This window comes from Mastigoproctus giganteus, chromosome 9, assembly GCF_048544385.1.
Source record: "Mastigoproctus giganteus isolate SK-2022 chromosome 9, ASM4854438v1, whole genome shotgun sequence".
Classification (NCBI taxonomy): domain Eukaryota; kingdom Metazoa; phylum Arthropoda; class Arachnida; order Uropygi; family Thelyphonidae; genus Mastigoproctus; species Mastigoproctus giganteus.
This window is the reverse complement of record NC_143583.1, coordinates 97,879,119-97,895,676: the sequence shown is the minus strand read 5'-3', so window position 1 is coordinate 97,895,676 and position 16,558 is coordinate 97,879,119. Positions and strand designations below refer to the sequence as shown.

General features: G+C 37.2%; 1 protein-coding gene across 1 annotated transcript in view; it reads left to right on the top strand.

The window, feature by feature from the left end:
- The first annotated feature begins 3,692 nt into the window (after nt 1–3,692).
- The window catches only part of LOC150080578 (uncharacterized), a 192,123-nt gene continuing 179,257 nt past the window's right edge, over nt 3,693–16,558 (top strand). Inside the window, exons 1-2 of the mRNA XM_090380744.1 lie at nt 3,693–3,697; nt 6,737–6,843. Coding sequence (XP_090236870.1) covers nt 3,693–3,697; nt 6,737–6,843 — 112 coding nt within the window. The remainder of the gene's footprint in view (nt 3,698–6,736; nt 6,844–16,558) is intronic.

Here is a 16,558-nt window from a genome sequence, read left to right as displayed (position 1 = left end):
ATCTACATTCACACATGGGGAGTTATTGAAGGAGGGGGATGCCAGAAGTTTATCAAACTCTATGGACAGAAGATGGACAGAAGCAGCAGTGTGTAGCACATGCTTCTTGATTAGACCGGGGTTCGAGCCCGTGACCACCAAATACTGAGGATGCAGAAATGTCAGGGAATGACCACTGCATGTCCCCGGAGCAATACGGCCTTAGTTGCTAATGCTCCTAAAAACCAAATAACAAACAAACATTATCAAACTCTAACAGGGAGCTAAGTGATTTTGTAATAACTGAGAGCAAAGTGTAGGAGAAATTGTTGAAGTTAAACATAAGAAGGCACCTGGAGTGGATGGGATCTATCCAGTTATATTAAAGGAGGCAGCAAAGGAAGTAGGCAAACCCTTAGCCATAATTATGAAAGCTTCCTTGGACTCAGGGGAGGTCTCCATGGACTGGAGATGTGCAAATGTGTCCCCAATTCACAAGGGGGATCAAAGGGTGACATGGGTAATTACAGACCTGTTAGTCTAACTTCTGTTCCAGGGAAAATAATGGAGTCACTGGTTAAGGAATTGATGCCATCTAGACAAGACTGCAGTTATAGTTCAGACACAGCATGGCTTTGTATAGGGGAAGTCTTGTCTGAAAAATTTGATTGGATACTATGATGTAGTCATAAAGGAGCTGGATGCAAAGAATAATTTTGATATAGTATACTTGGATTTTAGGAAAGCTGTTGATTCTGTGGTCCATGGAAGGCTACTGTACAAATTTGAGCAGTATGGCATCAATGGAAAATTTCTACAATGGATAAAAGGATGGTTGAGTGGGAGAAGACAGAGTGGTTATCAATGGACACTGCTCTTCATGGACTAATGTTATTAGTGGAGTTCCCCATGGTTTGGTGTTGGGCCCATTGTTGTTTTCGGTATTTATCAATGATATTGATGAAGGTGTATCAGGCTTAATGTCTAAGTTTTCAGATGATACAAAGGTTGACAGGGTTGTTAATGACAGCAATGATAGTATGCTACTGCAGCAGAATCTGGAAAAATTGAGCAGATGGGCTGAGAGGTGGCAACTGAAGTTTAACATTGACAAATATAAATTACTGCATATGGGTAGCAGTAACCCCAGAGTAGCATATCAACTGGGTGGTACTACACTCAAGGTAGTGGAGAATGAAAAGGAACAGGGGATAATTGTGCAGTGAGATATGAAGTTTTCAGAGCAGTGCAAAAAGGCTGCAAGAGTAGCTCATGGTGTCTTGTCAATGACACCATGAGTGATAAGGAGGTGATTGTCCTCATATATAAGGCAATGGTCAGGCCACACCTTGAATACTGTATACAGGTTTGGAGGTCCCATTTTAGGAAGGATGTAGAGCTGCTGGAATGAGTACGGAGAAGGGCAACGAGATTGGTGAGGGGGAACAATGGGTTGGTGTTACCAAGAAAGGCTTAAGTTCTGCAAATTGCAGCTTCTGGAGACTAGGCACCTCTGAGGTGATCTAATTGAGGTTTATAAGGCCTTGAATGGATTGAGCAAGCTCAATGCTTACGGGATTCTTCCTCTTGCTCAGATTACTCACCTGAGGGGGCATAAATTCAAATTGACAAATGTAGAATATATGTGCGGAAATTTGCCTGTGGATGGTTGATAGTTGGAACAAATTTCCATCTGTTGTTGTGGAGGTCAGCAACTTAAATAGGTTTTTAAGGCAGAACTAGACAAATATTTGGAGTGAATGGATGGGTGAGATGGGAAGGGTGTTTTTTTTTTTTTACTTTAGCTGATGCTATATAAGCTTGCTTTCTTGCATCATATGCCTCTACTAATGGTAATGGTAATAAAAAGGTAATCCATATCCAAAAATTAGGTGGCAGTTTATTTCAATAGTTAATTACTTGTTGACAGAAAAAAATTCCTGTATGTAATGTATAAACTGTTCTTTTTTAATTTAAATACTTGTCCATTTGTATGAGCCATTTGAGAAAAAGAAATCTCTGTTGTTTAATTTACTCAACCCTTTTAAAGCCTTAAATATCTCAATTAAGTTCAAAAACATGAACTCAACTTAAAAAACTGAAGTTTCTTCCCAAAGAAATATTTCTTTATGCCAGTACTATCTAACTTTATAATTCTTTATTGCACACCCTTTCCAGCATATGTTGACATCCTTCTCAAAATAGGAGTTTTCAGATCTGTATAAGAACTCAGATACTGCCTTACATATGCTTTGTATTTATACAATAGAATAATTACCTCTTTGTTTCATTTGGTAAAATTCCTGTGCGTTATACAATCCAGAATTCTGTACTGTTCTGGCAGCCTCTTTGTACTACTAATGGAACTGATACCAGATTCCGTAATAACTCCCTGACTTGTTCATTATGAATGAGTTGTTGGTTATGTTGGGTGTTTTTCCAAATAACATAGAAATTTCAAATATTTACCAATCAAAATGCATTATTTTAAGTTAAATTTCTAAACATGTTAGTTGATGAAAATTTCTAAACATGTTAGTTGATGACTGGTGAAAGTTTTGCCTTGATAAAACTAAATGCAATGCTGTTTATAAATCATGCTTTCACGATATGTGAAATAAAAAATTATAAATTGGAAATATTATTACATACTTTATTATTTAGTGACAGTTAATTAATTTAATTTAATTATTTATTTATTATTTTTTTTTTATAATTTCAGAATGGCTGTATTATTCATGTGGCAGAAGTATCATTGCCTGGATTTGTGAAAAAGTGAGTATATCCTATGTTTTTTTTTTTTTTTAAGAATTACTTCATTAGTTGTGTTTTAATTAGTAAGTCTCTTAAGCATGTTAAAAATTATAAATGCATCTTGTTATCTTTGCTGAGTGGAGAAATACAAAATTTGGCTTTTCCGTAGATTTAAATTATTTGTTTTCTTTTTGTTTATTACTTGCCACATTTATAGTATCTCGATGTTTACACTTTTTTTCCCCTTAGTATTGGTTAGAACCAGCTATTTCCTATATTGCACGATTGAATCCATGTGATAATATGAAATATGGTAAAATATTTGTACATCACTATGCTGCAGTTGTAAAATCCTCTCTTCTTATGTGATCATCATCTCAGAGTATAAATAGAAAATTTATTTTCCAGAATAGCATCCCTTGAGAAACATAACTGATTTATGATGTTTTGTATTGTTGTCTCAAACAAACAAAAATTGTTCTAAGACTTAAGAACAAAGGTAACACTAAACCACATTACAAATATAGTAAATTCTTGCTGTCTTTCTTAGGCTAGACTTGGTAAGGTAAGGTTCTGCTCCTGCGTACTGAGTCAATCTAAAAATAAAAATAAACTGAAATAAAATAAGGAACATCCACACAGACTGAACCACATTCATTTCCATCAGTATAATGCTTCACCCCATCATTCTGGAAATGTGCAAAAAAAAAAAAAAAAACCAACGTTGATGTTATGAGGTATCCTACATCCTCCATACTCACCTGACCTTACACCTAGTAACTTTTGGTTGTTCCTATTAATGATGCTCTTCATGGCAGAAGATTTCCTAGCTGACAAGCAGCTGCTTCTGCCATTTATCAGCAGGCATACCTCCAAAGAAAGCTTTGCCATGGTCCTCACAGCTTGGAAGAACAGGTCAGGTGTGAAAAATCTGTGCAGCTTCTAGGAGACTGTTGAAGATGAGGTAAGTATCGCCTCCATATCTTGTGTGCTTTATAAGAAATACATTTGGAGATCTTATAACTTGACTGCACCTTATATTATTGTTTTTTTGAGCTAGTGTAGTAAAAGCATGAGTCTTCTTTGCACCCATATAGCTAATACTAAGTACACTTTTACATGTTTTCAGAAAAAAACCCTTAAAAAAACATTTATCTTGAGTTAAAAAGTTAACTGCAGCCATTATCAACCCACTTCAGGATGGAAGCCTCCTCAACAATTCATGCTGAGGGAAATGGACCATAATCTGTCACACTGGTCCAGTGCGGGTTGGCAGATCACCGTATTTAGCAGTCAGGGGCTTGAACCCCGGTCTACTCAAAGAGCGTGTGCTACTGCACTCCTGCTCCCGACCACTCTATCTTGAGTTATGCTACTACTAATACATTGTAGTAATAAACTTTTGAAAATTATCATAATTTCATGCACATTTTCCATTATGCCTTTAACAGTTGTTGTTTTTCTAAATGTGATTGCCTAATCTTGAAAAGAAGTCACATGTTGTTCTATTCAAAAATTTATAGTATAACTGAACATATATCACAATACTGATAAATATTGTGATATATGAATTGATAAATATCATAGCTGGTTTCCCTCTCAGAGGAAACCATTCACTTTGCAAGTTTCCTGTGTGAATTTGGTATTTTTTGATGTATTTTTTATTACATCTCTAATTGAGACAAGATAGGAAAGAAACTAGACATCTATGGTAATTACTCTCAGTTAAGTCCTATTTATAAAAATTATTAAACTATTCGAAAAAAATTAAACTATTTGATAGCTATTGCTGCTTAAGAGTCATCTAAGAAAATTAGTAATTGCTGCTTTTTTTTTATACCCATAATGTTTTAAGTTTTAGGTTGCTTTCCTTTTCTTACTTCACAGTTACAAAGCTGATTGTATATGTGTAGGCAATTATAAAAAAATATACTATTAAATGTTGGTGTAGATACACCATAGATAATTCTTAAACGAAAACTACATTCATAGTGTAAAGGCATCGTTTTAGTTGCATCTCATATTGTGATCATCCTTCACAACAAGTTACCATGTATTGCACTAACTACCTCGATAAGTAACGCTTCACGAATAGAGAAGACCATGGTTACTTATTCTCGGTGGGCAGGTGCCCTGATATTGCATTCATGACAACCCAGTTGTAAGAATAAGTAACAATAGTCTTCTCTATTAGTGAAACGTTACTTATTCAAGGTAGTGCAATACATGGTAACTTGTGAAGGATGATCACAATATGAGATACAACTAAAATGATATGCCTTTACACTACAAATGTAGTTTTTGTTTAAGAGCTATCTATGGTGTATCTGCGCCAATATTTAATAGTACCATCTTAAGCTCTAATAGTATTATGCCTTGTTCATTTATATTTATTATAAAAAAATATGAGAAAAAAAACAATATTGCTTTGCAGATGATATGAAATAGTGACAATATACACTGAGTGATCACTGAATTACGACCACCCTTATGAAAAGTGAATGTGACCCATTGACCACATAAGGTACGAGAGTGCGCAGTTAGTCGACCTACTTAGCATAGATAAGATGTCATTGGTTCAGTAGGTAGAAAAATTCTGAGCGTGATGGGTAAAAGGAAATATTTATCGGACTTTGATAAAGGACAGATTGTGGGAGCTCAATGAGCCGGTGCCTCGATTTCCCAAACGACTGAACTGGCAGGGTGTTCAAGAGCCACCATAGTTAAAGTGTACCAGGACTGGCATCAAAATGGTCAAACAATGACCCAACGGCAAAACTGCAAAGGTCAGCGAAAGGTTGAAGTTAGAGGTGAGCGCCGGGTCTGATGACTCGAACAGCCGCAGCACTGTTGTAGAGTTGACTACCCAATACAACATGGGCTAACCCGGAACAATATCTGGCATGACCATGCATCACACGCTTGCATGTATGGGTCATACCAGCAGACGACCTCTACAGTATAGCCAGGTGGGAAGGAGCAGCAGTGCGTAGCACACGCTTCTTGATTAGACCGGGGTTAGAGTCCATCACCACCAAATACGGAGGATGCGGAAAGGTCAGGGAATGACCACCGCATATTCCCGGAGCAATATGGCCTTAGTTGCTAATGCTCCTAAAAAAAAAAAAAAAAAAACCAAAATAACCAAAAAAAACCTCTACAGTATCCTCTTCTAACCAAGGTTCATTAGCATAAGACTCGCCTGGTGCAAAGAGCATGCAAGTTGGACGTTAGAAGACTGGAAGAAGGTGTGCTGGTCGGATGAGTCACGTTATTTACTCCACGTTATTTACTGGCCTCCGAACTCCCCCCACCATGGATGGTCATGTACGGATTTGAAGTCAACAACATGAGGTTCTTGATCCATCATCATGCATGATATCAAAAGTGTAGGCCGGTGGAGGTGGTTGTATAGTGTGAGGCATGTTTCACTTGCAGGAACTTGCAACCCTGGTGCATGTGGAACAATGTATCACTGATCTCCGCTATCGTCAACTGCTTGCTGACTGTGTACACCCCACTATGTTACACTTTTTCCCAAATGGCGATGGTGTCTTCCAAGATGACAATGCGCCAAGCCATCGAGCACTTGTTGTGCAGGAATGGTTTGAGGAACACAGTTATGACTTCCAACATATCGACTGGCCTCCGAACTCCCCCCCCCCATATCAATTCCATAGAGCACTTGTGGGACACTATTGAAAGGCATATCAGGGGTCTGGATACACCAATCGCCTCCATACCTGCATTGCTGACCGCATTACACACAGCTTGGTTGTCCCTACTTCCCGAACAGTTCCAACATCTTGTTAAATCAATGCCATGTCGGATAGTTGCTGTATTGAGGGCAAAAGGAGGGCCTACGAAGTATTAGATAGGTGGTCATAATGCAGTGATCACTCAGTGTATGTTAGTAGTATTTTACTAATAAAACCTTTTCTCTGTTTAACAAAATTAAGAGTATTGAATAAATCTTTCTGACAGTGCAGTTTTGTTTTATTAGTTTAAAATATGGATTTATTCTCCAACCTCATGGTACCATTTCATCTATTACAACATGTGATGAGATGCCATTTATATGTGATGAAAGAAAGTTTTCATTTGTTGCAGGTAAAGTTAATAATATTTCATAATCTTTTTAGAATAGCCTTCTGAATGGTTAGTTGTAATAATATTATCAGTTATATTGTATCACATATGATAAGATAAAGACTTCCCTTATATAAGGTATTCAGGAATTGTTGCTGTAATTTTATATTTATTGAGTGGCATAAGGCATAACAATTAAATAAATTATAGCATAAAGCAAAATCACATGATTTAACATATGAATACAAAAATTCAATACTGTTGCCCTTTATACCTCTGCATTGCATACAATCCATATTCAACTTGTGTTAGGAAGTTAATAAAAATCTGTGATTTTCATTAACTTCCTAAATATAGACAAATTTTACTGGTATGTTTTTTTGAATTTTTTTTTAAATCGTTTTCCCAGATTTATTGTATGAAAAACACCCATCAGGTACAGTGCTACCATATTTGGGAAAATGACTGGCAATAGCAAAATTATATATCTCATTAGTTCCGCCACAAAATATTTCTCGGATTTCTTTCACTGTTTGTGTTATTTTGCGTATCGCTTTGAAGTGATATCTTGATGTTTATGTGACACAATGATTTTCAAACCATGTAATTTTCCCTCAAGACATTTATTTGCCCAAAAGTTTTGATATAAAACATAACTGTTTCTGTTTCATAGCATGTTGGATATTTTATAAAAAATTAGAGCAGGGAGAAATAAGAGAAAAAACAAAAATGAGAGTAGGAGTGTGTTATAAGCTTAATGACTCTGATGAGTACAATGTACAGAGAAATAGATGGGGCTAGTAACTCAGAAACTTATAATAGGGGATTTTATCTTTTCAGATATTGACTGGAACTTGTGGATTGGCCACTCACCTAGTAACTCTTTTGTGGATTTATTGGATGACTGTTTTCTACAGCAGCATGCTAAAGAGGCAACAAGAGGGAGTAATACTCTTGATCTGATTATCAGCAGTAATTATTTAAGCATTAAGAATCTTCAGATAAAAGAACTACTAAGTGGCAGTGATCACAGTGTACTGATTTGGGATTTACTTGATGTAACTACCATGAAGCGTAAAGGGAGGGATTTTTGCTTTCATAAAGGTGACTACAATTGTCTCAGACAGTTTTTAAATTCTTTACATTGAGCTCAACCGATGACGTTATCAGAAAATGGTAACAACAATGGGCCCATCACCGTACCCTGGGGGGGACTCCACTAATAACATTAGTCCACGAAGGGCAGTGTCCATTGATTACCACTCTGTCTTCTCCCACTCAACTTTCCTTTTATCCATTGTAGTAGCTTTCCTTTAATGCCATATTGCTCCAATTTGTACAGTAGTCTTCCATGTGCCACAGTATCAAAAGCTTTTCTAAAATCCAAGTATATGATAACAAAATTATTCTTCATTCCAGTTCCTTTGTGACCATATCACAGTATCAAATCAAATCAAATTTGTCAGACAAGACTTCCCCTTAATAAACCCATGCTGTGTCTGAATTATTACCGCTGTCTTATCTAGATGATCTTGCATCGCTTCCTTAACCAGTGACTCCATTATTTTCTCTGGAACAGAAGTCAGACTAACAAGTCTGTAATTACCCATGTCACCATTTGATACCCCTTTGTGAATTGGGGACACATTTGCACATCTCCCAGTCCATTTAGACCTCCATAGGGATCTCCTTAGCCATAATTATGAAAGCTTCCTTGGACTCAGGGGAGGTCCCAGTCTATTGGGACCTCCCCTGAGTCCAAGGAAGCTTTCATAATTATGGCTAAGGGTTTGCTTACTTCCTTTGCTGCCTCCTTTAATATAACTGGATAGACCCCATTCACCCCAGGTGCCTTCCTTATGTTTAAATTCAACAATTTCTCCTCCACTTTGCTCTCAGTTATTACAAAATCATTTAGCTCCCTGTTAAGAGTTTGATAAACTTCTGGCAATCCCCTCCTTCATTAACTCCTCATGTGTGAATGTAGATGCAAAATACTCATTGAGTTTATCAGCTACCTGAGCATGATCATCTATAGTCAAACCATCTATGTTAAGTGGACCAATCTGATTCATCCCTTTCCTTCTAGAGTTTACATATGTAAAGAACTCTTTGCTGTTTTTCTTTGCATCCTTTGCCAAAGATTTCTCGTAATCTGCCTTTGCCTGCCTAACCTCCTAAACCTTGAACAGTATTTCTTAGTTGGTATGAAAAGCCTAGTATCCTCCAAGATTAAATCCCTGAAGGTTCCCATTTAGAATTCACAGTTGGTAACATCGTCTGTTAATCCACTGTATAGAATTTTTAAAAACTTTCTGAGACTGCTGTAGTCACCTTTATGAAAGTAAAAACCCTTCTCTTTATCCCTGATGGTAGTTACATCTTTGAGTAAATCCCACATCAGTACACTGATCACTGCCACATAGTGGTTCCTTTATCTGCAGATTCTTAATGCATGAAGAATCACTGCTGATAATCAGATCAAGAGTATTACTACCTCTGGTTGCCTCTTGAACATGTTGCTGTAGAAAACAGTCATCAAATAAATCCAAAAAAGTCTTGCTAGTGTGCGAGTGACCAACCCACAAGTATCAGTCAATATCTGGAAAGTTAAAATCCCCTATTATAAGACATTCTGAATTACTGGCCCACTATTTCTCTGCACAACTGATCGTTATACTAATCAGGTTCATTATGTCTATGTCTATAACACACACACACACACACACACACACACACACACACACACACACACACACACACACACACACACACACACACACACACACACACACACACACACCTCTACTCTTATTTTCTCTTTCCCAGTGCTTATGTCACACCACACTGACTCAACATTGCAGTGTCCACCAATGTCAATTGGATGCACTTCCTTAGATTTTATGCACTTCCTAAGAGCATAACCCCTTCTCCCTTTCTGTCCTGTCTATTCTTTCTGTACACATTGTACTCCCCAAATTCCAATTCTGCACTGATTATATTCGTGTGGCACCACGTCTCTGATATCCCAATAATACTTGCTTTTGATGTTTTTACCAGCACTTCAAATTTATCAAATTTATTTACTATACTCCTAGCATTTGGTATACATGCAAGTATACATACACCTATTCTTACTCTTAGTAACCTAACACAACCCATGTATTTACTTGTTCCATGATGACTCCAGCAGTCCTTGAAATCCTCAGTACCTTGCTTTCCATGCTGCTGCTCATTCCAATAGAAGCAGTGCAAGAATCACTTTCACCTCTGCCTGTGGCTACCATTAATCTATTAGTCTGTGAATCCCCCCCCCCCAAAGTAGCAGTTTTCTGACCCACTTAACATTGCCTCAATAGCATCAGCAAATATTCTTGATCCCCTTCTATTTAAGTGTATCCCATCCCTGTAGAAACAATCTCTCCTGTTAACAAACACAGACCACGCTGAAAAAAATTCTACACCATGAGCTTTGCGCAATCTGTCCAGGGCTGAATTGATTGACAAGGCTCTCATCATATACTCCCTCCTATCATATCTGGGCAGAATTGCAGACACTTTCAAATTTAATCTGAGCAAGAGGAAGAATCCCATCAGCACTGAGCCTGTTCAATCCATTCATGGCCTTGTACACCTCAATCAGATCACCTCGCAAGGTGCCTAGTGTCCAGACAGTTTGCAGAACTTAAGCCTTTCTTAGTAAGAGCACACCTTTGTTCCTCTTACCAGTCTTGTGTCCCTTCTCTGTATTTGTTCTAGCAACTCTACATTCTTCCTAAAATAAGGCCTCCAGATCTATATGCAGTACTCAAAGTGTGGCCTGACCATTGCCTTATACAAAGGGATAATCGCCTCCTATCCTTGTTATCTAAATAATACTGATAAATTAATAAACAGGAGATTAGCCTTTTAGGAAGACTATTCATTTGAATGTGGTACAATTCATTGTGCAGGCAAATGTTTTCTTCCTGTGACTATAAAGAATAATTATGCCTTTGAGCAGGTCTTTTTTTAGACATTAAACTGAATTATTGAGCCTTACATGAACTTAGAGCTTGTGTCTATCTATTTGAACATGAGTGTTCTTACCTATCTACCATTGCATTTGAAGTGCACATTTATTAAATTACACATCCTAAAAAATAAATAATAAAAATAAAACCTGATTGTTCCTCAAAAACACTAGTCATGGTTATGTCTCCAAGACTACTTTAGAAAAAGAAACACTAATTACCATGAAATAAATGTGATAAATTAATGCTGTTATACTTGGCAAGGTGTGATTCTTCTATATGAGTATTATGATATCTTAATAATCAAAATAAAGTAAAATCATAAAAATAAGCAAAAGACTAAGCATTCTTTACTCTGAGAAGTGCAGATATATAACTCACTGACTTAGAAGACACATGCCAAAATATGAGTGTCACTTTCATAATAAATAAATAGAATTAAATTAAATAATTAACTCAACATTTGTGTTTATTATTTGATTATAATTGATTTATTTATTTATGTTAATTCTGTGTACTATGATTTAGTTTTTAGTATTAATTTGCATAGTTACATCTGGATTGGCTTGATTGATATACATTTTGTTTGTTATGTTTGCTTATTTAACATGTAGAGGTTGATGGCCTTGCCATACTTTATGATTTTTATTTAGTTTGTTTGTCACTATCTTTTTCTGTGTTCAGATTGTATAGGGACATCCATTGATATTTGCCTTGAAAGCAATCAATGACTGAAATACTATCCTTTTCAGAGTTCACAAGTTTTGAGTTCTCTGTCTTTATTTGATTCTATTTATTTATTATGAAAATAACAGTTGTACTTTGGTTGGTACGAGGGTATGTTTCCTTGATGGGCGAGTCATGTGTGCACTGCCAAGAGTGAGCGTTACTTTGTCTTTTTTGTATTTTCATGATGTTACTTTATTTTAAATATTAAGATATCTTGGCTCAGTTAATACAAATTTGTAGAATCAATTGAATCTTACCAACATAATCCTAATTGTAGCATGATTTGCCACAATTATTTTGTGATAATTAGAGTTCTTTTTTTACAATAGTCTTTTAAGACTATTTGAACCATAGAAATGAGAGAATAGTCCTCTCATTGATTTTATTATAATTACCATTATTTTCCTAATACTCTGTTATCATACCATATGTATGATATGAAAATTTAAGTTAAGCAAAAAAAGACCCATTTTTAACTGAACTATGCAGTAGGAGTTGATGAATCTGGAATTTGGTAATTGTGTGCCTATATCATAGCCACTTCTTTCTGTTAAAAAACAAAAGATTTAACTTGCCAATACCAAGACTGGATTGTGGAACAGTGGGAAAAGATCATGTGGCTTGATGAGTTTTGACTTATGCTTTTTTTTTGCACCAAAGTGTGCCACTGAGCCTCATAAAGCCATGCATCCAAACTGCCTCATATACACCACTCAATAGCTGGAGGTAGTAACATGAAATGGGGTATGTTCTGTTGGTACAGACTGGGTCTGCTCATACTGTTAGAAAGTCATGTTACTTCTGATAATATCTTTCTGTTGTATCAGATCAAATTCACCCTGCAATGCTTAATTTTTTATTCAGATTGCAATGGATTCTTTCAGGATGACAATGCAACCATCCACCATGCAAAATTTGTAAAAAATTGTATCTGAATGGTTCAAGGAACATTTCCCAGACTTCTGGAATCTACCCTGGCCACCTAATTCTCCAGATTTCAACTGAATCCAGTTGAAAATGTCTGGTATATGTCATAGAAGGGCAGTGTAGCTTCACAGTTCTTTACTCATCATAGTATGGCAACTAACAAATATCCTGATGGAAGAATGGTCAGATCTGGAACTGGCCTCCCTCATGCTGCTGCATGTATATTGGTGCTGCTGCACCAATGCTAGGAGTATAGTTAATAAATTTGATGAGCTTGAAGTGCTAGTCAAAGGCAGATATTGTTGAGACATCAGAGACATGGTGTCACACAGATATAAGCAGTGCAGAATTGGAATTTGGGGAGTACAATGTGTACAGGAAGGGAGGAGGGGTTATGCTGTTAGTTAAAAAACACATAAAATCTAAGGAAGCACATCCAATTGATGTTGGTGGACAATGCAGTGTTGAGTCTGTTTGGTGTGAAATAAGCACTGGGAAAGGAAAACTGAGAGTAGGTGTGTGTTATAGGCCTAATGATTCTGATGGCGCCTCCGTAGCCAGGTGGGCAGGAGCAGCAGTGTGTAGCACACGCTTCTTGATTAGGCTGGGGTTTGAGCCCATGACCACCAAATACAGAGGATGCAGAAAGGTCAGGGAATGACCACCACATATCCCCATAGCAATATGGCCCTAGTTGCTAATGCTCCTAAAAACCAAATAACAAACAATGATTCTGATGAGTATAATAAATCAGAATGTCTTATAATGAGGGATTTTAACTTTTCAGATATTGATTGGAACTTGTGGATTGGTCACTTGCACCACTAGCAAGACTTTTGTGGATTTATTGGATGACTGTTTTCTACAGCAACATGTTCGAGAGGCAACCAGAGGGAGTAATACTCTTGATCTGATTATCAGCAGTGATTATTCATGCAATAAGAATTTGGAGATAAAGGGTCATTGGGTGACACTGATCACAATGTACTGATGTGGGAATTACTTAAAGATGTAACTACCATCAAGGCTAAAGGGAAAGGCTTTTGTTTTCGTAAAGGTGACTACAGAGGTCTCAGACAGTTTTTAAATTCTGCACGGTGGGATCAACTGATGATATTACCAACATTGAATTCTAAATGGGAAGCCTTCAGGGACTTAATTTTGGAGGCTACTAGGCTTTTCATTCCAACAAAGAAATACTGTTCAAGGTTTAGGCCTAAATGGATGTCAGATGAATTAATGAAGTTCATGGCAGAGAAGAAGAATGTGTGGGATGTATATAAAGTATCAGGTGATGCAGAAGCCTATGGCAGGTATAAACTAATCAGTAATCAAGTCACAAAGGAGGTTAGGCAGGCGAAGGCAGATTATGAGAAATCTTTGGCAAAGGATGCAAAGAAAAACAGCAAAGAGTTCTTTACTTATGTAAACTCTAGAAGGAAAGGGATGAATCAGATTGGAACACTTAACATAGATGATGATCATGCTCTGGTAGCTGATAAATTGAATGAGTATTTTGCATCTACATTCACACATGAGGAGTCATTCAATGAGGGGAGTGCCAGAAGTTTATCAAATGCTAATAGGGAGCTAAGTGATTTTGTAATAACTGAGAGCAAAGTGAAGGAGAAATTGTTGAAGTTAAACATAAGGAAGGCACCTGGGGTGGACAGGATCTATCTAGTTAAATTAAGAGGCAGCAAAGGAAGTAAGCAAACCCTTAGCCATAATTATGAGAGCTTCCTTGGACTCAGGGGAGGTCCCCATGGACTGGAGGTGTGCAAATGTAGCACCAATTCACAAAGGGGGTTCAAAAGGTGACACACAAGTAACAACAGACCTGTTAGTTTAACTTGTGTTCTGGGTAAAATAATGGAATCACTGGTTAAAGAAGCATTGCAGGATCATCTAGACAAGACTGCAGTAATAGTTAAGACACAGCATGGGTTTGCTAAAGGGAGGTCTTGTCTGACCAATTTGATTGGATAGTATGATGTGGTCACAAAGGAACTGAATGCCAAAAAATAATTTTGATAATTTTGTATATTTATCAATATCATTGATAAATATACAAAACAACAATGGGCCCACTGCTCTTTGTGGACAAATGTTATTAGTGAAGTTCCCCAGGGTTCGGCATTGGGCCCATTGTTGTTTTGTATATTTATCAATATCATTGATAAATATACAAAACAACATTTTGTATATTTATCAATGATATTGATAAATATACAAATTTATCTAATTTGTATATAAATAAAAATAAATATACAAATTTATAATATATATATATATTTATCAATGATATTGATAAATATACAAAACAACAATGGGCCCACAGCTCTGTGTGGACAAATGTTATTAGTGGAGTTCCCCAGGTTTTGGCATTGGACCCATTTTTGTTTTGTATAATTATCAATGATATTGATGAAGGTATATCAGGTTTAATGTCCAAGTTTGCAGATGATACAAAGGTTGGCAGGGTTCTTAACGACAGTAAAGACAGTGTGCTACTTCAACTGGATCTAGATAAGTTGGGAAAATGGGCTGAGAAGTGGCAACTGAAGTTTAACATTGACAAATGCAAAGTACTGCATATGGGTAGTAATAACCGAAGAGAAATGTACCAACTGTGTGTTACTACACTCAGAGAAGTGGAAAGTGAAAACAACCTGGGGGTAATTGTGCAGTCAAATATGAAGTTCACTGAGCAGTGCAGATGGGCTGCCAATGAAGGTCATGGAGTCTTTTCAATGATATGTAGGAATTTTGCTAGCAGGATCAGGGAGGTGATTATCCCGTTATACAAGACAGTGGTCAGGCCACACCTTGAATACTATGTACAAGTCTGGAGGCCTCATTTTAGGTTGTTGTTATTTGGTTTTTAGGAGCATTAGCAACTAAGGCCCATATTGCTCTGGGGACATGCGGTGGTTCCTTGACCTTTCTGCATCCTCCGTATTTGGTGGTCACGGGCTCGAACCTCGGTCTAATCAAGAAGGGTGTGCTATGCACTGCCACTCCTGCCCACCTGGCTACGAGGCACCCCCCTCATTTTAGGAAGGATGTAGAGTTGCTAGAACGAGTACAAAGAAGGGCAACAAGATTGGTGAGGGGAACAAAGGGGTGCTCTTACCAAGAAAGGCTTAAGTTCTGAAAATTGTAGCACCTGGAGAGTAGGCACCTGCGAAGTGATCTGATTGAGGTGTATAAGGCCTTTAGGAGCAATATCCCGATTTTTCTGAAATGTAAAATAACCAATGTATACTCCCCACCACGACTCATGAAAGTGAAACTTGGGCACTCACCAAAAGAATGGAAGAGATGCTGAGAACTATACAGTGGAGAATGGAAGAGATGCTGAGAACTACACAGTGAAGAATGGAACGAATTATATTGGGAATCAGACTGTTAGATAAGTAGAGAAACACATGGATTAGGCAACAAACTCAAGTAGATATTCTTATCAAAACTAAAGAACTAAAATGGTCTTGGGCAGGACACATAACTCGAAGACATGATGATAGATGGACTAAGAAAATAACAGAATGGTACCCAAGAGGAGCTAGAAGAAAACCTGGAAGACAACAACGGAGATGGGCAGATACAATTCATCAGTTTGTGGGTAGTAAATGGATGGCCCTTACACAAAACAGAAGGAACTGGAAAGTTGCTGGAGAGCCCTTCATCCTGCATTATATTGAAAATGGCTGATGATGATGAAGGCTTTAATGAGTTGAGCAAGCTGAATGCTGATGGGATTCTTCCTCTAATTTGCTTTTAGCCAGTGGGTAGTTGATTGGTGGAACAGGCTTCCATCTTTTGTTGTGGAAGCTAATAGCCGAAATGAATTTTACGGCTGAGCTGGACAGGCATTTGGAATGAATGGAGGAGTGAAATGGTTTTTTTTTTTTTTTTTTTTTTTTTTTTCCGGCTGATGCTGCATAAGCTTGCTTTCTTGCATCGTATGCCTGTACTAATGCTGATGTATGTGTTCAGGCAAAAGATGTCTCCTACAGTGAATAAAGGTTTCTAATTTTTTGGCCTGTGTGTGTGTGTGCATGTGT